The sequence below is a fragment of the Thamnophis elegans genome, chromosome 2, assembly GCF_009769535.1.
Source record: "Thamnophis elegans isolate rThaEle1 chromosome 2, rThaEle1.pri, whole genome shotgun sequence".
Lineage (NCBI taxonomy): Eukaryota > Metazoa > Chordata > Lepidosauria > Squamata > Colubridae > Thamnophis > Thamnophis elegans.
The window spans coordinates 170,232,339-170,256,854 of record NC_045542.1 but is presented as its reverse complement, the minus strand read 5'-3'; the positions used below and the strand labels follow the sequence as shown (position 1 = coordinate 170,256,854).

Here is a 24,516-nt window from a genome sequence, read left to right as displayed (position 1 = left end):
TTACTATAAGATCCTAAAGGAGGGACTTCCTGAATTACCCGGACTTGGACAAAGACAAGGAGAAGTAGAAGAGAAACAACAAAACACACAACTACAAGGCGGGAGGTATCGTTTTCCCCCTCTGGAAGGGCAGAGCAGAGAACAAGGATTTAGTTATGCTTCCAAAACATTTGCTTAATTTTAATTTGAATAATACTTTGTGACTTCTGTCTTGTATAAAATGGTATAGTGGTATACCGATGAAGAGACATTAAGGCTGAAAGAAATGACGCTGATTTCCTCGGAAAATATATTGTATGAGACTTAAAAAAAGACTTGATGGATAACTCTGAACTTTTATATAAATTGTTTATGATTTATTTTCTAGGGTGAGGAGGGTGAAGTTGTGGTTTAGGTTGAATAGAGTTGGGACGCCTGGTGTAGATGGGAGGGTAGTGAAGGTTCAATTAGAGCTTATTTTGAGCCAGAAAGTAAGTTGATTTTTATATAAACTGTTATTGGAATATAATGTCTGGAAGGATATACCCAGGGAGTGTGCAGGAAGGCGGAGCAAATATGAGAGGAGTACGGATGAAAATAAAATATATATATGGACATGGGTGAGGTAGGATGAGAAGAGTTGGAAAAGGAAACCACGAGAAGTATTTGAGATGTGTTTAAACTGCTTTTTAGAGAAGGAGGTAAAAGGGACAAATTAAAGGTTTGGAAATAGACAGATATTTAGACAAAGAGATAAGGTCCCTAGCTAGAGTAGAATTCTATTTGATTAACTTATTTGGTTTCAATATAGTTTGAAATCCTGCAAGTAATAAATTAATTGAGATTAGGAATGATGTACATTGTTTAAGTTTTAATAATGATGGGAAGCTGAGTTCAATGTAGAGAGTTTATTGATTTTTTTCTTTTTTTGTTTTTTCTTTTTTTATTCTTTTTTTTCCCCTTTATCTTTTAATTTTTAATCTATTTGGTTTCAATATACTCTAGACTGTGTTTGATAAAAAACTATGCCGGGCATGGGATCTGGGAAGTCGGAAGGGGGCTTGGGAGGGGGGTTTACTGGGGGGAGGGGGGGAAGTGGGAAATATAGTTTCAATTTCCAAAACAATAAGAATGCACTTGTATACTGCTGCTCTTTTTTCTTTTTTTCTCTTTTCCTTTTATTTTCCTTTTTTTTTCTTTTTTTTCAATTTTAGTATAAAATACATATTGAATAGATTAATGAATAGTAGAAATACACCGAAGCGAGGAGTAGAGGGAAAGAAGAGGGAGGAGTAGAGAGGGAGTGAGAGGGGAATGTAAAGAGGGTGAGATGGAGGGAAGGGGAGAAAGGAATGTCTGAGGGGGAGGGGAAGTAGAAGAGGGGGATGCTGGAGGGGAGAAATGAAAGTTGGAGGGGGAGAAGAAAGGGTGTGTGGAGGATGAAGTGTTATGTTGGTTTTCTATAATGGAATAGAAGATGAGTTGTGTTTATTGTTTTTTTAATTGCACAGTATATAAGTGATTGTATAAAATGAAAATGAAATAAAAGTTAATAATTAAAAAAAAAGAAATTGTGATATAAAATGAAGAAAACTGTATAATAAAAAAATTTTTTTAAAGACAAACACATAGAAAGGAACCGAATCAAAGCAGAGGCGATCAGCCTGTCTGCACGACACCCCTCCAGCAGCCACAAGGACCCTCCGGAGTCAGGAAAGACCCCAGGGAAGCTTACCCAAGAAAGGGAAAGTAAACTAAAAAATATTTCATCAAAGTATTTCAATAATGTATAATAATATTAGAATTATATATTGTGAGTAGTGAAGTGCTAGAATTAAACAAAAGGAGATTAGTAGATATAGTTCATACCTTTTTATAATGAAAATTATCAGTATCAGCCCGGACATGTCTTACCCGCCCTCCCCCCTCCCCTGTGATTCTGGGCATGCGCAAGGCGCACTTGTCATTACAAGAGCTGGTTAGTTTGCCTTAATTTCAGCAGTCTCTTGAAGATGGCAACCTCTGATTCCAAAGATGTTTTTAAAACAACAGCAAAAGCCAGCATCGAATGCTCTGGCACAAGACCCCTGCCACCAGAATGCAACAAACCCTGTATGGCAACCTCAGAAGGGGATTTGTTTGATATAAATTTGACCCCCAAACCTCCCAAGCATGGGCGTAGAATAAGAAAAAGACCTGGCTTCATTGAAGAGAATATAAAGCTTTGTTATTGGAATCAGAGGTTGCCATCTTCACTGCTGAAATTAAGGCAAACTAACCAGCTCTTGTAATGACAAGTGTGCCTTGCGCATGCCCAGAATCACAGGGGGGGTAAGACATGTCCAGGCATGTCCCACACATGTCTCTTGTGCATGCCCGGAATCACAGAGGAGTGGGGTGGGTGGGCGAGTAAGGCATGTCAGGGCATATCCCAGGCATGAATGAACAGGCTTATCCACTGCATGCAACCTGGCGGGGTTGCCTATTGTGAACATTTTAATTCCTGTTAATATTCCTTGTCTTTTCCTGTTGGCGGGCTTCAATCTACCTAGAAATAAATACCTTTTAGAGAAAAAATGGTTAAATGCAGACCCCATGTCTCAACAAAAATTAAAACCAACATTGCCTAGAAATAAATTCCTTCTAAGGAAAAAAGTGGGTTTAAATGCAGCCCTTAGGAGATTGATTACAAATAAAAAACATTTTTTATTTCACAACCCCACTCCCCCCACCCTTGAATGTCCATAGAATGAATCTAGGGTTAAACTAATCATGTACACAGAGTCTTGGCATCTTTCTTGATGGGGTAAGTTTCAACACGTCTTATCTGAAAAATAGGATTAGGATATTGCACAACAACTTATCTATTAGGGCTACTCATCATGATGGGCTTAGGCCATTACACATATCCGGCTAGGGTTATGATCTTGTGAAACCTGCACCACGTGGGGTCAATTATGCACACCCCAGCCGGGGAGGAGGGGTATGCATGTCACACCCGGAGGGTGGGGGCTGTGCACGTCACTTCGGCTTAGGGGGCATGATCTGGTGACGTAATCAGCACGTGGGTTTGTTTACTTTGATGACGTCACTGATCAAAAGTACTGATAATTTTCATTTAAAAAAGGTATGAACTATATCTACGGTGATTAGATAATGAAAGAATAGGTTTTAATGTAAAGATGAGTATTAACAGTAGAATTATATGGACTAGAGGATTGGAAAGAACATGAAAAGATGTATGAATAAGAATTAAGTTTTAATTGAAAATTAAAGTTTGAATGATATAAGAAAAAAAACATGAAATAGATATTTTAAATGCTTTAAATGATTGTTACTGATACCAGAAGTGTATATTGAGATATTGAATATTGAAAGGATGGAATTTTAATATAAACATGATAATGATACGAGAGGCGGAGTTAAAACAGACATAGAAATACGAGGGGAAATATAGTATATGTATATCAATATATTAAGATATATGAAAGAGTAAGAAGGTGGTTTAGAACTGAAGGGTGGCAGTAAAAGATGTGGGTAAATAATATGAAACAATGAAAATGAAATGTAATAGCTATGAGTAATGATGCTGTGTCTATTTGTATTGAAATGCATGATGCGCAGGTATCACACCATTCACGCATTGATTATATGTATAAACAATATGAAATTTAAAAAAAAACTTGATAAACAAAAAGGAAAGGTCGCAGGGAAGGAGGAGGAGGTGTCGAGGATGGAGAGCGAGGCAGCCACCGGCTTTCCCGACACTCAGGCGGGGTCCCTGGATCGCTGCAGACGCCGAGAGACAGCCGGGAATCCATAGAGTCTCGCCTCTCCCGACTCACCCGCCTCCCTCTCGCTCGGGAGAAAAGCCGCTACATCCGGGTCACCCTTCCGGCGGAACTCCCCTCGGCCGACAGAAAGCTCGGAAAGGGGAGAAGAGAGAGTATATTCCTATAGTGACCCTCCTTTCCTTCCGCAACCAGCTTGGGTCCCTTTCTCCCGCGCATGCTCAGTTTTGTTCGGAAGCTCAAAAGTTTTTTGTTTTTTTTCAAAGCAAGCAACGGCTGGATCCCGGCCGTTATACGGTTATTCGGAGAATCGCGGTCGGAGTTAGGGGAAAGTTGTGACCGTTGACATTTCAGACAAGAGACTGGACAGATAATACTGAAACGGTATTATCTCCTGCTTGAGCAGGGAGCTGGACTAGAAGACCTTCAAGGTCCCTTCCAGCTCTATTCTGATTCATTGATTCGTTTCTTGCAAAGCGTATTCCCACGAGAGAAGGAAATGGGAAAGTAAACCCCCCCCCAAATTCCTTTTTAAAATATTTTTTAACTTTTTATTTTGTTTCTACAAACTTTACATCTTTGCAACACTTTACATTTTTACATATCTGTTGTGATTGTTTTATCTATACAAATACATCTTTTATAACTATAACTATATATATATATGTGCATTTATATTATTTCATGCATTTTTTCATTCTGCATATAATATTCTATATATAACGGTTTACTACATTTGAGTCATTTTGTATAATATTTATTTGCTACAGTCTATCCCATATTTCTATCTTTTAATCATTTCCCGGTTTTGTAGTTGTTTATTACGGTAATTTGTGGATCTTCCTTTCTTTTTTGCTTTCCTGCTCCCCCCCCCTTTCCTCTAGCCAATTATACAATAAATCCCATACGGAGTAATATTCAGATTCTTCTTTCTCTTTTAGTTCTTTCGTGAGCCTGTCCATCTTTGCACATTCCAATATTTTTAATTACATTTTCCTTCTGTTGGTGTATAATTATTTTTTCCAGTTTTGTGCGAATGTAATTCTTGCTGCAGTGATTATGTGTAGAATTAAGTATCTAATATTTTTTTCATAATTTCCTTTTATAATGCGTAACAAAAATAATTCAGGTTTTAGTGCAATTTGGTGTGTAGTAATCTCTAGCCAATCTTTTATTTTTTTTCCAATATTTTTTCACAGATGTGCACGTCCACCACATATGGTAGCATGTTCCATGTTGTTGGTTGCGTTTCCAACAGATAGGTGAACACTCCGGGAACATTTTCACAATTCTCGCTGGTGGGAGATGCTATCTGTAGAACACTTTGTACATGTTCTATATGCTGTTGCCATCATTAATTTGTAATTTATTTCCCAATTTTTTCCCATTCTGCCAATTCTATATTATACCCAAAATTTGTCGACCATGCTATCATCGTTGCTTTCAGTTTCTTCTTCCATTTTAAATTTTAATAAATAATAATATATTTTCCTAAAGGGGGCTCCCACAAAATCTGAGCTTCAATCAATTAGAATAGAGCTGGAAGGGACCTTGGAGGTCTTCTAGTCCAACCCCCTGCTCAAGCAGAAGACTTTATACTATTGCAGACAAGTGACTGTCTAATCTCTTCTTGAAAGCCTCCAGCCCACAACTTCTGACAGCAAGCTGTTCCATTGATTCATTATCCTCGCTTTTAGGAAGTTCCTCCTTAATTCCAGGCTGCTTCTCTCCTTGATTAGTTTCCATCCATTGTTCCCTGTCTGACCTTCTGGTGCTTTGGAAATAGGCTGACATCCTCCTCTTTGTGGCAGCTCTTCAAATACTGGAATATTGCTATCATGTCCCCCCCAGTCCTTCTTTTTGCTAGACTAGCCAAACAGAAATTCTGCAACCGTTCTTAATATGTTTTCGTCTCCAGGCCTTTAGTTGCTCTTCTCTGCTCTTTTTCAAAAGTCTCAACATTTTTTGTAATGTGACCAAAACTGGATGCCATCTTCCAGGTGTGGCCTTGCTAAGGCTTTATAAAGTGGTACTAATATTTATTTGTGTATTTGTTTGTTTGTCAAACATGTACAAGATAATAAGTATAGGTCTGAAAATAAACATGAACAAAGGAAGTAAATACAGATAAATAGGAATAGTAAGACGGGGACTATATGCATGCATGCTGGTACGCTTATGCAGGCCCCCTTTACGGACCTCTTAGGAATAGGGTGAGATCTGCAGTTTAAATAGGCTTTTACTTTCGTGGAAATAGAGGTATCAATCAAACAGTCCAGGTCATCCACGAATAAGACAGTCAGTCATCAATGTCTTTCAGTTAAAGGGGTAATCCAAATAACATAGTCCAGTATCGTATAATCAGTTTGGAAAGTTGCAAAACTTACAATAGCTCAGGGCACTCAGATCAGATCAGCCCAGCATCTAACAAAGAGCTAACAATCGTTCTGGCTCCCTCTTATGGCCAGTTGAGGAAAACAGCAACCAATCACATTTTACAGTATGCTTTAAAGAAACAGGTATAGCATTGTTACATGATTTATATATTACCAACTCAACTGTTAGATTATATTCCTAACACATGGCAGACAATTTGAGATTGAAGCTGTGATTTTATTGCTTCAATACTTCACCTGATTTTGGTTCTATGCCTCTACAACCAAGGATTGTACTAGCTTTTTTGGCTGCTAACACTCAACTGTCGGCTCATATCTAAGTGACCTGCAGCACTCTCTCCTGTGACTGTTTTTTTTTTAATCATGTGAATGCCATGCCACGGAAACTAACTTGCTCGTGGTTTGCTAGACTTGTTCCCGTTTTAACCCTATGAAAGAAGTAAAGAAGTGTGAGGTTTTAAAAAAAAACCACACACGTTTTTTTTTTTTGCCTCCAACAATGATTTAAAGGGGAAAGGATGTTTTTAATCCCCCAAAGAGGCATCCTCCTGCAAGAAAGAGAGGCAGTTCTTGAAAAAGTTCAAAGACATTCGGTAAACAGAATTTTGAATGACAGCGCAACTAAGATCTGCAGGTGATTTTTGACATTTAGCGCACAGAGAGAAGTGGGTTTTTTTCGGGGCGGGGCGAAGACCAAAGAAATTTCCTTCCGTGCGAAATAACAATGGTTTAAGTTCGGGGGTGGTGTGGGGGGTGGGGAATTCCGGAGCCCGGAAACGGGAGGCGAGCGACGGGATGCACCTGCACCGCTAGAGCACATCAAAGAGCAGTGGTTGCAACGCAAAGTTGAACGTCCCACGCACACGACCGCTTCCCCTGATCTCGCACGAAAATATAAACGGTCTTCCAACCATTTCCTTCCGTGTCTCAGGCAGGCAAGCCTTCTTCTGAACCCGATTGATCCCCGGTCAACCTTGCTCCTCCCACTCCCGTTAAGCCCGGCCTCCCAGTTCCTACCAACCATCACCACCCTGGGGGTTGCATTTGGTTTGCAGAGTATGAGATCGTAGCACAGCTGAGTAATTAACCATCAACCCTTCGGCCACAAATTCCTCGACCGTGAACTTTGGGGGCGTTAGGAGGCATCGCCGATGAAGGTTCTCCCTGGGTTGGCCTTGGTCCTCACCTTGGTAGGATGCTCAGGTGAGTGGGGGGGCTTACGAACCGTATGGGACTGCAAGTCCCATCATCCCAAGTGTTAGCTTGGGACGATGGGGGTGTGACACCGCCGAAAGCTGCGAGTTGAAGGGGGGGAGAAGGTTCCGACCAGCCCCGCTTCTCCTAGGGTGTACGATGCCATGCACGAAGCAAAGCATCGAGGAACCTCATACGTTGCGGTGGAGTACACCTTGTAGGGGAGATGGGAGAACGAAAGAGAGAGAGAAAGAAAAAGGAGAAAGATTGAGGGAGGGAGGAAATAAGAAAGAAAGAAAGAAAGAAACAAAGAAAGAAAGAAAGAAAGAAAGAGGAAGAGGAAGGAAAGAACAGAAAGGAAGGGGAAAAAGAAAAAGGAAGGAAGGAAAAAAGAAAAAGAGAGAAAGGAAGAGAAAGGAGAGAAAGGAGGAGGGAAAGAGAGAGAGAGAGAAAAGAAAGAAAGAAAGAGGAAGAGGAAGGAAAGAACAGAAAGGAAGGGGGAAAAGAAAAAGGATGGAAGGAAAAAAGAAAAAGAGAGAGAAAGGAAGAGAAAGGAGAGAAAGGAGGGGGAAAGAGAGAGAGAGAGAGAGAGAGGAAAGAAAGAAAGAGAAAGGAGGAAAAAGAGAGAGAAAGACAGAGTAAGAAAGACAAAGGAAGGAGGGAAAGAGAGAAAGAGAAAGAAAGAGAAAGAGAGAAAGGAAGAGGAAGGAAGGAGAGGAAGGAGGGAAAGAGAGAGAGAAAGCAAGGAAGAAAGAGAAAGGAGGAGAGAAAAGAGGTAAAAAAGAGAAAGAAAGAAAGAAAGATAGAAAGGAAGAAAGGAAGGAAGGACTTTCGTTCGAATCCCCCTCCTCCTTCGCTAATTGTGAAGGAATTTCCCGCACTTCAGTGAACTTTCGCTTTCGGCGGTTCGGCCAAGGCTTGCCAAGCAACGACGATGCAACCCCAGCTTCTTTGGGTTTTTTTCGATTGGATGCGCGGCCAGGTGCTTTGAGGTTTCCTGCTGCCTGGCGGAGAGAACCCCCAGAAAACCCGAGCGGGAGCTGTGGGGCTCGACCGGGGCTGCCTGGTTTGGGAGGGGAGCAAGTGGTTGATAGGGCTGCCAAATTTGGGGTGCAGAACCTCGGCCAGCCACTAGATGGCATCAAAGGATTTGCATTTCCTGTATCGTTTTGCGATTCAGATCTGCCTGGAAGATTTTTAGGCAACTGAGTTGGAATTTTCTTAAGGGAAGGGGGTTTCCTTCAGTTTCATCCCGTTCAAATCCTGGCCAAAATCTGCCCAGTTCAGCATGTAGGGCCAGCGAGGAGATGGCGTTGTGGGAAATCCCGACATAATACAGCGCACAACACTGGGGGAAGAACCATGTTCATGCAATAATTATTCCATGCCTTACTAGAAAGAGGAAGTCAGAGTTTAATTTGTATACAGAGTTTTATTTGCATACAGGAAGTCTTCAACTCATGACCTCAATTCTGTTGCTAATCAAGACCCTTATTAAGTGAGTTTTGTCCTGCTTTATGACCTTTCCTGCCGCAGTTCTTAAGTGAATCACTGCAGTTGTTCAGTTGGTAAAAGTGTTGTTAAATGAATCCAGCTTCCCCATCGAATGGGCTCATCAGAAGGTCACAAAAAGAGATCACATGACCATGGGACCCTGCAACCATTATAAATACATGCCAGTTGCCAAGTGTCCAAATCTTGATCATGTGATCACGGGGGATGCTGAAACGGTTGTAAGTGTGAAAAATGATCATGTCACTTTTTTTTCAGGGCCATTATAACTGTGAATGGTCACTAAATGAATGGTTGTAAGCTGAGGACTCCCTGAAGAGTCGAGGGTTGCAAGACAAGAAATCCTAAGGAATCTGCTTTGCTGGCAAATTTGGGGAAGCTGGCAGGTTTTAGGCAGACTGGCCCTTTTAGGAATACAATAGAATAGAAAAATAATAGAATTAGAATTAGAATAGAATAAGATAGAATAAGAATTTTATTGTCATACATTAAAATGAAATTCCATTGCATTCAGCTCTCAGAAATAACCATTATACATATAACCCCCCCCCACGCACACACACATACACATCAAACACAGAGAAAATCACAGTCTAGTAGTTTGAGTGAATGGTGAAAAAAAAAGAATCCTGCAAATTTACAAGATGAATGACATAAGGAGCAATGGCTGTTACAGAATCTGGTAATCCTGCAATAGATACTTTGAAACCTCCACCCACCCACACAGAGGGGAGCAACAGAAAAAGACCATGAAGGGGGCATGGGGGAGTCTCTAACAATGCTTCGAGCTCTAAGCACATAGCGCTTATCAGCAATAACCTGAATAATGGGAAGTGAGCTTCCTATAATCTTCTCGACTGTCCTCACCACTCTCTGTATGGACTTTCTATCAGAGGCACTGCTGCTACCAAACCACACAGTGATGCAATTTGTTAAAATGCTCTCAAATATGCCTCTGTAAAAAGTGGCCAGGACAGATGGAGAAAGATATGCTCTCCTCAGCCGTGCTGGAGAAGGAGCTGGAATGTTGAGACAATGGGAGCATGTCCTGGGTGTAGGATGCAAGGTTGGGGTTTCTCAGCTTGTTTGTTTGTTCAATTTCTATGCCCGCCCATTTCAGTCAATATTCTGGGTAACTTACAATTTTAAAAAAAAACTATTATTGAAAGCATATTGAAAGGATTTTAAAACAATAATAGCAAAAGCAATAAAAACACTGAAAGCATCCAAATTGTTACTGTATGTAGCAGTTCCTTTATTAGGCTGCCTTTGCGCTGAACATATGTACAGTCCTTTAACAGCCACTCACTCAAACAGCTCTTAGCAACTGGATCTCATACTTATAGCCAGTGCAGCATCTCCACAGTCATGTGATCAAAACCTGCAACCTTTCCCACAAGCAAAGTCAATGGGGAAACCAGCAGGAAGCCGAAAGTCATGGTCACAATGAGGCACTCACTGAACAACCCATGTGATCCTTGTTCAACAATGGCAACCGGACTGCTGGAGCTGCCACTGCTAAATGGTGATTTTTTTAATGTTACATCCGTGTGTCTTAACCACAAAGTTTCTGGTCCTAAAAAAAAAATCGTAAGCTGGTAGTGTCGCTGGTATTATTTGGTTTAAATGGGATTGGAGGGGGCTTTGTCTGGTGGCAGAGAGGGTCGATTTGGGTCGGGCAAGGAGATGAGCCCGATCTGACCCAGATCACATTTAAAAGTCAGAGAGGAAAAAGAGGGCAGCCTCCATTTTATTTGCTACATATTTATTTTCTCCACACTGCTTGATAAGGAGGTCTCTCAGTATAGAGCTGTCCATTCCACATGATTTAGAACAGCAACCTTAAGACTTGTGGACTTCAACTCCCAGAATTCCTCAGGCAGACATGCTGAAGTCCATAAGGCTTAAAAGTTCGCCAAGTTTGGAGGCCCCTGATCTAGAAAAAGGAGAGTCCCTTACATGGCTTTGAGCTGTTGGAAGAAATGTCCTTCTGGGCTCAGTTCCAAGTGGGGGGAAAGACACTGGAAACACGGGGGCTGCTTGAAAAGATGGTTTAATGGTGGACAGGATCACATGGCTTGAGTTCCTGAACAGAAAAGGGGGATCACAGGCTTCCAGATGTTGGGTGAAGAAGAAAAGAGAAAGAAGGGCTTGCTGATACTTCCTGGGTTTTTAATACTCTCTGTTTGGCCCCACCTCTCTGTTTCCTGTTCCTGTCTAAGAAATGAATTCTGATTGGTTGTCATACTCCCAGGGATGGGGGTCTTAGCTAACTTTGTAGGTTGTGTGTCTTTTTGAGTCCCATGCTTGATTGAGTTCCCAGATGCCATGTGGTGAGTTTTTGTGGAAGGCTAATCCTATCTTTGTTATATAGAGTAGACTAGCTCAGGGCCCCTAATGGCCCATTGACAAAGGTGAGGGCTATTAAGAGTGAGTCTGTTTCCTGCCTAAAAACATGTTTCTCCATTTCTGATCCAGGGAAATATACCATATTTTTCAGAATATAAGACACACCAGAGTATAAGACGCAGCAAGATTTTGAAGAGGCAAATCTTTTTTTAAAAAAAATTTGCCCTTTGCAGACCTCCCAAAAATGGCCCGTTTCTCGTGAAAATAGGCCCAATTTTTTTTGTCAAAAAAAGAGCATGTATAGCCTTTAGGAGGCTTGTACAATGCTCCTGGGGGGGCAAAAACCAGCCTATTTTTGTCAAAAAAAGGGGGCATGAATAGCCTTTAGGAGGCTTGTAGAGTGCTCCTGGGGGCTTGGGGGGACAAAAGCAAGCAAAAATTGGCCCATTTTTCATTCATTTTTACCCTCCCCAGCCCTCAGGATCACTTTGGAAGCCTATGCACGGCTATGCACGGCCATTTTTGCAAAGGGGGTGGGGTTCGGAAGGCCAGAAATGCTGTATTCAGTGTATAAGACGCACCCAGTTTTTCACTCTCTTTTTTGACGGAAAAAGGTGCATCTTATACTCCAAAAAATACGATAATATTCTGCCTTTTCAATATTTCCCAGGATATTTCATTTTTCTAGGAGAGCATTGGGTGTTAACTTCCTTCAGAGCCAGACCCAATTTCTGACAGCCTTGTCACTCTGTCTCCCTGTCTTTCCCAGATTCCCGCTCCCACACATTGCACTATTTTTACACCGCAGTTTGGGAACCCAATCAGGACACCCCCTGGTTCACTGCCGTGGGCTGCTTGAATGGCCACCTCGGCGGTCACTACAACAGCAAGACGAGGCGGGCTGTACCTCTACTGCCCTGGATGAAGAAAGTGGAGGAAGAGGATCCCCAGTTCTGGAAATGGAACACGGAGAGAGCCCGGAGCGATGAGCTGAGGCTTTGGAGGGATATGGAGAGCCTCAAGAAGCAGTATAACCAAAGTGGGGGTGAGTGGATAATGGGAGGCCACTCTAGTTTACCTGCTGGTTGTACATCAACGGTCTCCAACCTTTCGGACCAGAGGGTTGGGGAAGAGGGGATGGTTCCATGTGAGCGGCAGGCGCCTCCAACTCCATTTGGGGAAGTGGTGGGCACAAGTGCTACACTCATATAAATGGAGCTTTGTGCATGAGGGCCCGCCACGCATGTAAATGGAGCTTCGTGTGCAAGGGCCTGCCGCTTGTACAAGTAGAGCTGGGCGCATGCGTGTTCGCCCATTACATGCGTGGCCTAGTTCCAAATGGGGCCGTGGCCTGGTAGTGTCTATCACTTTCCCTGATAGTGATTTGGGCCTTGATGTTTTCAGGGCTTCACACCTGGCAGAAAATGTACGGCTGTGAGCTCAGGGAAGACGGGAGCAAAAGAGGGTATGACCAGTACAGCTATGACGGGAGGGACTTCCTCAGCTTTGACAAGGAGACCCTCACTTGGACGGCAATCGATCGCGAGGCCCAGCTGATCAAGAGAACCTGGGAGGCTGACCTGGACAGGCTCCGGAGAAACAAGCTCTTCCTGGAGGAGATCTGCATCGGACTCCTGCGGAAGTTCCTGGGATATGGGAAAGAAACGTTTGCAAGGAAAGGTAAGGCTAATGTCGAGGGCGGGAAAAGCAAGAGAGGAAATTTGTTCAATTTCCTCATACCGGAGAAAAACAGGTGATTTGAAAGTTATAAAATCAAGGACTACTTGCCTATATAAAGAACATGTTTAAAAAATTTAAAAAATCAACATTTAAAGTGACGGGCTATTAAAATTAAAAATATACCAACCTCAAGCAGAGAGAGAGAGTAAATATATTCATCTCAACAGTGAAGACCATAAACCAGGGGTGTCAAACTCACATCATCACAGCAGCGTCACGTGACATATCAGGACTTTTTCCTCCTTTGCTAAACCATGTGTGGGTGTGGCCAGCACACGATGCATTCGGCCCACGGGCCCGGAGTTTGATAGCCATGCCCTAAACTCTAAATAAGTCTTAATAAGTCTAATTTCTATACCTGGTGACATACCCAGCACGAGGGATTTCCAGAATCTCAGAAAGGATGGGAGTTAACCAGTGGTGGGTTCCTACCAGTTCGGACTGGTTCAGCCGAACTGATAGTGGTTTGGCAGCCTGGGTCACTGGAACCAGCAGTGACCCAGGCCTGCCATGCCCCTGAACCAGTCCTCCGGGCAGCGCCTATGGCGCTGCCATCTTGTTTTTTGCTTCTGCGCATGTGCAGAGCAATTTTTATTGCATTGCGCATGCACACATGGTGCTCATTAAGCGCACACATGGCACACCCATGAGCGAACCGACAGTAGTGACTGCTGGAACCCACCCCTGCAGTTAACCTATTATTTTGGGAGGGGGGAGAGAATGTTTGATAAGGGGGCACCATGGCAGAGAAGGGCTGTGACCTGGGACTAGAATAACAGAGATGGAAAGTCTTCTAGTCCAACTCCCTGCTCAAGCAGGAGACCCTATTATTCCAGACAAGTGGTTGTCCAACCTCTTCCTAAAAATCTCCAATAATGGAGCACCCACAACTTATGAAGGCAAATTGTTCCCCTGACCCATCAATTGTAACTCCCTGGCAGATAGCAATAGCACTTAGACTTATATACTGCTTTACAGCCCTTTCTATGCAATTTACAGAATTAGCCTATTGCCCCCAACAATCTGGGCCCTCATTTTACCAACCTTGAGAGTTTGGAAGGCTGACTCAACCTTGAGTTGGTCAGGATCGAACACCTGGCAGTGAGCTGAATTAGCCCGCAATACTATATTCTAACCACTGAGCCACCCCGGTTTGGTGTCCACAGCATACCTTTTCTTCTGGATCTAATGGGACAGGCTAGTGTAAATGGGGAGAGATGGTCCCTCAAATAATTACCCAGAATCCTTTCCAATCCAGCTTCCCACTTTCCATAAAGGAACCGCTAAGTAGACTCACCTTCATTTCATTCCTTTGCAGAGCTCCCAACAGTGAAAGTCACACGATCGATGGATCCGTCCGGATTGCTGGAGACGTTGGTCTGCCAAGCTTTTGGTTTTTACCCCAAGGAGATCAACGCTACGTGGAGAAGGGACGGGCTCATCTGGGAGGAGGAAACCTTTTGGAAGAGCATCGCTCCCAATTCTGACGGAACCTACCATGCCTGGCTCAGCATCCGGATCAATCCCAAGGAGAGGGACCGCTACCGGTGCCACGTGGAGCACGCCAGCCTTGCAGAGCCCCTGCTTGTGGGCTGGAAGGAGAAGACAGGTGAGAGGCAGAAGTGGAGAGGAGGTTACTGGCCTTAGAGAAAAGGTGGCCAGATCTGGACAGTGATTCTTGTCCCAGGGAATAAATAGTGGCTACGTTGAGGGATGCCTCCAGCAGTCTTGATTAGACTCCTAGTGGAAATTTTGTGTGAGCGGTCCTTGGTGCTCTCTGAGCTTGCTTGTTTTCTTGCAGATGTTTCATTACCCAAACTAGGTAACATCATCAGTGCTGGTAAGGAGTGCAGTTTGCTGTCCGTTTATATTCTAGTGCCACGATGGCAAACCTATGGCACACGTGCCACAGGTGGCCCACCTAGCCCTCTCTGAGGGCACATGAGCCGTTGCCCAGGTCAGCTCCACCACGCATGTGTGCACACCTCCCACTGGCCAGCTGATTTTTGGGGCTTTGCTGAGAGACATATGCACAGACACATGCATGGGGGAATTGTGCGTGCATGCATGGGGGTAATGCGTGGGGGGCAGGGAAGCACAGGGGGCAACACACACCCCATCCTCCATTTTTGGTGCCAGGAGGCTTTAGGGAGAGCCTCCATAGGCTCAGGAGATATTGTTGTTGCCTTCCCGGAGGCTCAAGAAAAGCCTCCGGAGCCTGGGGGGAGCATAAAATGAGCCTCCTGGAAGTTCCGGAAGTCCAGAAACAGCCTGTATGTGTGAAAACACACAAATGCTGGCGTAGTGCAGGAGACTGAGTAGGCTGCCAGGGGGGGGGGATGTTTTCATGCGCGGGGGGGGGTGTGCATTGCATTGTGGGTGTGGGCACATGTGAAGACAAAAAGGTTAGCCATCTCTGTTCTAGTGGCTCGCCTGTCAATGGTGGTGGTGGTCTTAGGGATTTTTTGATTGGGCTGTTTGCTGTTGGCTTCTTCGGCAGTTTCTTGATTGGGGTTTTGTTTACTTGAGTGTTGGTCTGATGTTAATCTTGGATTTAATCTATGCTGATCTGGGTGCTGATTACTGGTGGAGAGATCCTGGGGTCTTTTTGTTATCTCTTTTGTAGTCTACAGATGTTGTTCATGTCTATGTATCTATGGATGGCTGATTTCTTAGAGTGCTGGGCGTCTAGAAATTCTCTGGCATTTGTTGGACTTGGCTTGGTCCAGGACAGGGGTCGGCAACCTTAAATACTCAACGAGCCACAAAGGTCCTTAATGGAAGCCCCCCATTCAATTCTGGAGCCGACCGGAAATCCAGTTCCCCCATCATAGAGTTTCTTCCTAGCACAGCGTTCTTTTTCCTCTGCTGACCGGAAGTCTGGTCGTCCCCCCTCCCCCTACCATAGAGTCTCCTCCTAGCACAGCATCCTTTTTTCTCTACCTGTCCTACCAAAAGCCCTATCAATTGTGGCACCAACCGGTGACAGGGAGCCGCAGCAGAGGGATGAAAGAGCCACATGCGGCTCCAGAGCCGTGAGTTGCTGACCCCTGGTCTAGGAGGGTCACTTTTTCCCCAATTGAAACTATGGTTAAATCTATCTCTACATTGTGAAATTAAAATTCTGTGCTGTCAACTGTGACGTTTTGTGCATTTGCTGCTGCAAAATGCAGGAAATACACTTCTGCATGGGAAGGAGGGAGGAATTATAGTTCAGCTCCTAAATTAGTTAATTGGTAAAGTCTCCAACAAGCTTGACTCTTGGTGATTTCCTGGACTCCTCCGTGTAAATGAGGAAGGGAAGGGGAGATTTCCCAATCACCATGCAGGATTTTTGTTGAGCTTCCCCTACAGCCCTGGGATTTCCTGATGGCCTTCCATCCAAGTAATAATGAGGCCCAAGCTTGGACAAGTTCCTGTTGCTTTCAGGGCTTGAGGATTTTTCTCGTCTCCGGCCTTGAGATCTATTGGAATTCCCCAGTTCCAACTTTAGTGAGGTTTTTAGAGATCAACCCGGATCATTCTGTGGAGCTTGAGCAACATCTGAGAGACCAAAGGGGAGGAAGATTTTAGTTGATAAGAAGCTCTGAGCCTGCTGCTCTCTTTTCCCCTTGCAGTCCCTTTCGCTGTGGGCGCCATCCTGGGAGGAGTTCTGACTGCTTCCCTGCTGGCATCAGTTGGACTCGTGGTGTGCATCAGTAAGTCTGATTTACTACTGGAAGAGAGTACAAGTAGTCCTCGACTTACAACTCACTCATTTAGTGACCATTCAAAGTTCCAACGGCACTGGAAAAAAAGTGACCGATGACCGCTTTTCACACTTATGACTATTGCAGGATCCCATAGTCATGTGATCAAAATCCAGACACTTGTCAACTAACTGGCATGTATTTATGACAGTTGCAATGTCATGGAGTCATACGGTCACCTTTTACGGTCTCCTGACAATCAAAGCCAATGGGGAAGCCAGGTTCACTTAACGACCATGTTGCTAACTTAATATCTGCAGTGATTCGCTTAACAGTGGCGGCAAGAAAGATGGTAAATTGGGACAAAACTTCCTTAGCAATGGAACGTTTTGCTTAGCAATGGAAACTGTCTTGCTTAGCAACGGAAAGTTTGGGCTCAGCTGTGGCCGTAAGTCGAGGACTACCAGCAATCATCCTGGTTTAGGATCTGGAGAAGGGCCTGCACCAAAAGATTTCAAAATCAGCTGGTGTCCACCAACATATCCTTTGTTTTTGAAATGATCTCTGGCAATGGCATTTTGGAAGGCTGACAAACACATAATTGCTTAGCAGTTTTTGGTTTCCTGAACTATCAAGTGGGGAGAAACCCTTAAGTTCAACAGTAGGTACACTTTCTCTCAGATGAGCCTGCCTTTAGTTGCCATCCTACAAGGGCTACTGTCTCTATTCGTGGGGGAGTTAAAACAGGCCTTACAATTCCATCCCCCCCCCCCCAAAAAAGGGTTTCATCAGCTTTTTAAAGCAGCTACATCTTATCCTTCCTATCTGAATACGGGATCAGAGAGTTGGGATGAGCGTTGGAGGTCTTCTAGTCTAACTCCCTGCTCAAGCAGGAGACCCCATGCCAGTCCAGAGAAATGGCTGTCCAAACTCTTCTTATAAGAACCTCTAGTGATGGAGCACCCACAACTTCTAGGAGTAACCATTCCACTGATTAATAGCTGTCACTGTCAGGAAATTCCTCCTTAGTTCTAGATTGGATCTCTCCAGTGGTGGGATTCAACTAATTTAGCAACCGGTTCTCTGCCCTTTGACTGGCTGGATGAGTGTGGCCATGGTGGGCGTGGCCAGGGGTGTGACAGGCAGCTGGGAGCAAAAATGGGCCACAGGGGAGCAAACCCCACCCCCACCCCATTTTGGGTTTAGGAGGCCTCCCTTCACTTATCTGGGAGCCAGAACAGGGCACATGGGGACTCCTGGGAGGGGTGGGGCAGGGCCAAAAAGTCATTAGAACTATTGGTTCACCGAACTAGATGTAAAATTAACATCCATTTTGCCCGAACCGGCACGTACCAGCTGAATCCCATCCTTGGATCTCTCCTTAAAAGTTTCCATCCATTATTTGTAATCCTACCCTCAGGTGCTTTAGAGAATAGGATAACGCCCTCCCCCCCCAGTCCTTCTCTTCCTTAGGTAAGACCAGGGGTGGGTTCCTGCCAGTTCTAACCTCTTCTATAGAAGAGGTTCCACAAATCTACAGTGCCATTTAGAACTGGTTCCAGCTCCCTCCCCCCGCCCGTCCGCACATCATCAAGATGAAGAGCAAGAGGAGGAATTCTGGGAGTTGAAGTCCACAAGTCTTAAAGCTGTCAAGTTTGAACACCCCTGGGGTTTTTTTTCTAAAGGGTTAGGGGTGCAAGGGTCTTGTAACTTGACAGCTTTAAGACTTGCGTGCTTCAAATGCCAGTTTCTGAGCCAACATTTTGGTTGCTAAGCAAAAGCGTTGTTAAGTGAGTTTCATCACATTTTACAAGTTGGCCGTGCCCACCCAGTCACATGACTGCCAAGCCACTCCCACTCAGTCACATGGCTGGCAAGCCACTCCCACCCAGTTACATGACTGGCAAGCCACTCCCACAAAGCAGGCCACTCCTACAGAAGAGGTTCTAAAAAAATTTGAAACCCACCACTGGGTAAGACATACCCTGTCTAGTTCTATCGATTACTGTTGAGTCCTTGAACTGATCAGAAGCTTATCTCTGCTGCTTTCTGATTTTCTGGTTTGTCCCATCGCTCCTGAGAAGTTATTGTATTCTGGAAAATAGCACCCTTGCCCCTATGGAGCTACCGATCCTGCCCAGATATTTATTATACTTCATGCATTTGTTACTCAATGAATAAACTCCATTCTGCAAATGCTGATGAATTTTCAAATAAAATCCAGTCATACAAAGCAGCGTGTTTTTTTTCTTTTAATGACTCACTAATCCCTTGAATCAGGGTAGAGTTGGGGTGACTGATCGAAGCTCGAGCATTTAAAGTTCATATGCCCTTCCTGATGTCTACACAGTGTTCATAGCAGATAATTCCTCATTGCCCTCAGAGACAGAAATACCTGTCCTTACCTATGATCGAACTCACAGCCTCTGGATTGTGAGGTGAGACCTCCACCTCTAGGCCACCATGCCAAAGCATCAAGGGCATTCTAATTGATTTGATTAAGCAATGAGTCGGGTCAGTTAAAGTGAGGATTTTTAGATAACGCAAACAAAATCAAACTAATCCATCATTTTCCTTGTCCTAATCTCAGGAATTCAGAGGAAGAAAAGAAAAACTTCTCAAACATCTCCTGAAAAAACAGTGGAGCGGGAATCAGTGGAACTGATGGCCCCTGCTCTTAGTCACGATACAGCATGAAAGTTTTCACCATCCACCAAGCCATTCCCCTCCAGTCTCGGGAATTTGGGAAGCTGCTCTTCAAATGCAAGATCTTCTCACTTGTTTTTCTTTCAATAAGTGGCTTGGTAAAACAGTCTGCGTCTTGTTGAGCTAAAACCAAATGGTTTGATTTTGTGGGAAATAATAGGTAGATAACCTTTATTGATATATTTTTTTTTACTGTGGTTAAACTGGCACACATTAACTATGAAATTCTGTTGCCTGCTCTTGAAAGTGTACCCTTACGTATGCATATACACATGCTATATACATAGGTGTGTGTGTGTGTGTCTGTGTGTGTGTGTGTGTGTGAGAGAGAGAGAGAGAGAGAAGAAGAAAAATTCTGCCTACCCGCATCCATGATATTCAGCTGACTAACTTCCTATCAGTGTGTGAGAGTTCATCGGTCAGCCAATGACTAGGCATAGCAACTAAGTCAGCCAATGAGGGCTATTTAGACTCTGAAAGAGAATTTTCTGTGTGAGCAACAAGGAAACAGGAAGGAGCCTGACTTAGCTGAGAACTGAAAGTGAAACTCCTTGTGTTTTGCTTGTATTTACTGCTATCTTAGGAAACCTGCTTTTGGTATTGTATTGTATATTATTATTATTTTGAATCCTGCTGAATTAGTTACTAGTGTGTGATTTCTGAAAGTGATTGTTGCTGCACTCTCACCAGCCAGGTCAGCTTCAGCACTTATTGCAGCCTGATTCAGCACAGCTGATTGGCAGGTGAATCGGACTGCCGGAATACCCCCAATCAGTTGTTCTAGGCTGCAGGGATTGCCACAGACCATCACTGCCTCCATGCCTCGCATTTTTGGCCTGGGGGGAGGGAGGTGGAGCTACATTTGGTGTATAACGCACACCCAAATTTTCACCCTCTTTTGGGGGGTAAAGGTGCATCTTATACTCCAAAAAATACGGTGGTGTGGAATTACTGTCCATCTTGAATACATATTGGAAAGAGAAAGCTTGAGAGTTCACAAGGTTGATACTATATGGAACAAAACTGTGACTGAATCTGGATGTTCTGCTTCAGATACCACGAATCCTCCTTCCAGAAGGTAACAAGTAAAACAGGTCATGAACAGAATGTGTAGCAGCCCGGACAATCCTGCAGACCCTGGTCAAGCATCACTTGTATGCTATATCCTGGATAGACAGAAGTGAACTGCCAATAATAGTTTCTGCCATCCTCACCACTCTCTGCACCACCGTCCTGTCTGAAGCAGTAAGGCTTCCAAACCAGGCAGTAATGCAATATGACAGGGTGCTCTAATCGTCCCTCTATAGAAAGTGATGAAGACAGGGGAAGGAAGATGTAATCCTATTTAACTGCTTTGAAAGTATTTAGAAATTATTTTTAGATGAACAATGCAACAAAAATATGCTACTGTAGAGGCTCTGGCAGTGGTGGGATACAGCCAGTTCGCACCCCCATCATTTGGGGAGAACCAGTTGTTAACTTTCTGAGCTGTTTGGTGAACTGATTGTTGAAAAAAATCATTAGGGCAGAGAACCGGTTGTTAAATTATTTGAATCCCACCACTGGTCTGGAGAGGTGTAAAAAGTCAGCTTTTTCAAGCAATCCCACTCCAAAGAATCTCTTGGCAATAGTACGTGTTCAGTGTTGTTTTGTACTAACAAGCTCTGTTACATTTAAAATGTTGGCATATTCACTCGGAAATCAATCAGGGGTTGGCCTTTAATTATTCCTCTTTTGGTCATTTTTATTCTGAAAATACTTTAAAATTGTTTTTTGTCCTGGTGGTTGGTTCTAGCTTGGAAGAACAAGCTAGAAAAAGATTTAGACAAAACACCAGACAAAGGTAGATGAGTATTTGCTCCAAAATTAGGTATGGTTTTAATGAGATGGCTGGTATTTAATTTGTATTTATGGCTTCCTGAAGGTTTGTAATGAATGCTAGCAATGCGTACTTTATTTGCATTGTTTGATTTAAATTGTTATGCTTTTGTAACGGGATGGGGGTCGTCTTGGAAATGATGTTCAGTAGAAAATGCAATGCAGCATCCTTAAAATAAGATTTCAGATTACAATAAGATGACTTTTGTGGCATGACTTTAATCAAAACATTCACAGATGAGTCATTCTTTTGATTGACTCATAATTAAGTAATAATTAACTCACTCTCAAGTTGTACCAAGAAAGGTGGGTTGTAAATTAGAAAAGCAAATAGATACGGTTAACATCAACAATAACTTAAATAAAGGATCAGTGCCTAACTAGGGTGAGGTGGGATCTTATCTAATCGACTAGCTATCTTTGGAAATGGAACATCCCTCTGAGTCCCATGCCAATTGTCAGAGCCAAGTTTAGGCCCTTACAGAAGACCAAGAGGCTGGGGACAGACCTCATTTCTAGGGGTGTGAAATTCCAAAGGGTGGGAGTCAGAGGTGGTATTCTACCAGTTCTGACCGGTTCTCCCAAACTGGTAGCGGAAATTGTGGGTGGCCCCGCCCACCCACCCCAGCTCTATGGCATCCCATTTAGGCCCCTTTTTAGCCCAAAGCGCATACGTGGAAGGCTTAGCGCATGGACGGAGGTGGCATGGGTGAGCGGAGTGAGTTCGCGCACACGCTCACATTCGCAAATCAGTAGGGAAGGTAAGTAAATACCACCCCTGGTGGGAGTCTCTTCTCCTGGAGCCTGCCGGATGCATTTCCTTGGTTGACAGGATCTGCGTTATGCCCCTTCTGACCTCCCAAGTGGACCAGAATCAGAATCAGAATAGAGCTGGAAGAGACCTTACAGCCCCATTCCCAAGCAGGAGATCCTATATATCATTTCAGACAAGTGGCTGTCCAGTGTCTTCTTAAAAGCCTCCAGCGATGAAGCACCTAATCTCTGAAGGTAAGCTATTCCATGGGTTAATTGTCCTCATTGTTAAGGACTTTCTCCTTAATTCCAGGTCCTTGATTAGTTTCCATCCATTGTCTCTTGTCCTGCCCCCTGGTGCTTTGGAAAATAAGTTGACCCCCTTCTCTTCATGGCTGCCTCTCGAAAGAGCCGAGGTGGCGCAGGGGTTAGAGTGCAGTACAGCAGGCTACTTCAGCTGACTGCTAGCTGCTGTTCAGCAGTTCAAATCTCACCAGCTCAAGGTTGACTCAGCCTTCCATCCTTCTGAGATGGGTAAAATGAGGACCCAGATTGTTGGGGGCAAGAGGCTGACTCTGTAAACCACTTTGAGGGTGCTGTAAAAGCACTATGAAGTGGTAATATAAGTCTAAAAGCTGTTGCTAATACTATCATGAGTCTGAGTCTTCCGAGATTGGGCGGCATACAAACCAAATAAATACAAATACAAATATCATGTCCCGCTTTTCCTTCTTTTCTCTAGACTGGCCAAACCCAAATCCTGCAACCGTTCTTCAAATGTTTTAGCCTTCAGGCCTTTAATCACCTTAACTGATTTTCTTTGTACTTTTTCCAAAGTTTCAACATCTTGTTTGTAATGTGGTGACCAAAACTGGATGCAGTATACTCCAAGTCTGGTCTTACTAAGGCTTTCCAAAGTGGTACTAATACTTAATGAGATTTTGATTCTATGTCTCTGTTTATACAACCAAGGACTGTATTAGCTTTTCTGGCTGTTGGCCAGACCAGACCAGTCCCATTGGGGTAAGATAGTTCCTCGGATAGCCTAAACCCATGCCAGGTGGGGCTTTAAAAGTAATAATCAACACCTTGAATTGGATCCGGAAAGAAATTGACAGCCACTGTGACTAGCACAACAGAGGTCTTACATGGGCCACCCTAGGGCCCCCAAGAATTGTTCGAATTGCTGCATTTTTTGCCAAGTGTAGCTTGCAAAGTGTTTTCCAAGGGTAGCCCCTTGTAGAGCTCATAGCAGTAGTCCAAGTGCAAAATGACCAGGGCATGAGTGACTGGTTCACACCATGAAGTTGTGGAAAAAACTCTCCTAACCACGACTGCCACTTGGCTTTTTGAACATGAGGCCCTCTCTGTTGCTCCTGTAGAGAAGCATTTACTCACACCACAGCCTGCTCCCATAAGAAGTGATTGCTCAGTTCCACAATGACTGGCTGCAAAATCAGTTGTGGTCATAAGTCGAGGACTACCTGTTTTCAACCATGAAGCTCGCCTGGCTGAAGCCATCTTGGAGCTTCAGTGATGCCACACTGGAGCTGAGGGATAGGGAGCGGGGATTAGAGATAGCCGGGGTTGTGTAGTCAAAATGAAATACTTCCTCTTGGGAACCAAGGACATTCTCATACCTGACTGGAGGAAGGAGGAGTGATGACACCAGGCAACCAGACAGCGCCTTGATTGAACCTTGTGACTGATTGTTTGGGGTTGATGGACAAAATTTTACTTTTCATTAGGTGCAAACCGCGGGAACTTTCAGAGTTGGTTTTCACCAGGTTGTGCCAATATGATATATCCAATAAAGCTATTCTTTAAGGAATTCATCTGCCTCAGAGTTTTGCTCACTATTACTTGGAACCCTGAAACCTGTATTACAATCTATGGGGTCACTACAGTGACGTGCAGTGGGGTTTATGGCTAGTGAGGCACACAGATCTTCACCATACCCTCTGTTATGAGATGTAGATCAGGAGTGTCAAACTCAAGGCCCATGAGGTGCTTAGATCTGCCTTTTGGAGCCATCGGTTGCTCACTCTTTTGCCCACCCGGATCGCTTCAGCGCCAGTCTGGCTACCTCCATCCATCCGCACCCCCAGATGCGGCGACATCGACGAAGAGTGAGAGGGAAGAGTCCGGCCAGGAGAGGGCCCCGCTGCCACTTAGGCAGGGCACCGAGGCCTCTTCGTCTCCAAGCCACTTCGTCTTGATGACGTCGCCGCAGCTGCTGGGTGCGGCTGGACGGAGGTAGCCAGAGTGGTGCCGATGCAATCCGGGCAGACGAAAGAGCACGTGAGTGATGGAGGATCAGAAAGCCTAATCCTCGCTCGCTCGCCTGCCAGACTGCCTCTCTGGCTACCTCTGTCCATGCCCGGCAGCTGTGGCGACATCATCAAGACCAGGTCCAACAAAGGCAGAAAGGTTCTCAGCGCTCCCGGACTTCGTCTTGATGCATCGCCGCAGTTGCCGGGTGCAGAAGGACGGAGGTAGCCAGAGCTGCGCTGAGGCAGCCCAGCGGGC

The 24,516-nt window shown here is 44.3% G+C and overlaps 1 protein-coding gene across 1 annotated transcript; it reads left to right on the top strand.

Moving 5' to 3' along the window:
* Positions 1 to 7,189: 7,189 nt before the first annotated feature.
* On the top strand, positions 7,190 to 19,917 carry LOC116503400 (major histocompatibility complex class I-related gene protein-like). Its single transcript, XM_032209800.1, has 6 exons — positions 7,190 to 7,369; positions 11,991 to 12,266; positions 12,626 to 12,901; positions 14,280 to 14,570; positions 16,579 to 16,659; positions 19,241 to 19,917. Exons 1-6 carry the CDS (start codon positions 7,318 to 7,320, stop codon positions 19,345 to 19,347), a joined length of 1,083 nt encoding a protein of 360 aa, XP_032065691.1. The 5' UTR covers positions 7,190 to 7,317; the 3' UTR covers positions 19,348 to 19,917.
* Positions 19,918 to 24,516: the final 4,599 nt, after the last annotated feature.

Bases quoted from the DNA above. Each gene is read 5' to 3' on its own strand.
- LOC116503400 (XM_032209800.1), top strand. From the start codon at position 7,318: ATGAAGGTTCTCCCTGGGTTGGCCTTGGTCCTCACCTTGGTAGGATGC. The intron at 12,267-12,625 runs GTGAGTGGATAA...TGATGTTTTCAG, and splicing joins GCAGTATAACCAAAGTGGGG to GGCTTCACACCTGGCAGAAA. The intron at 12,902-14,279 runs GTAAGGCTAATG...ATTCCTTTGCAG, and splicing joins AGAAACGTTTGCAAGGAAAG to AGCTCCCAACAGTGAAAGTC.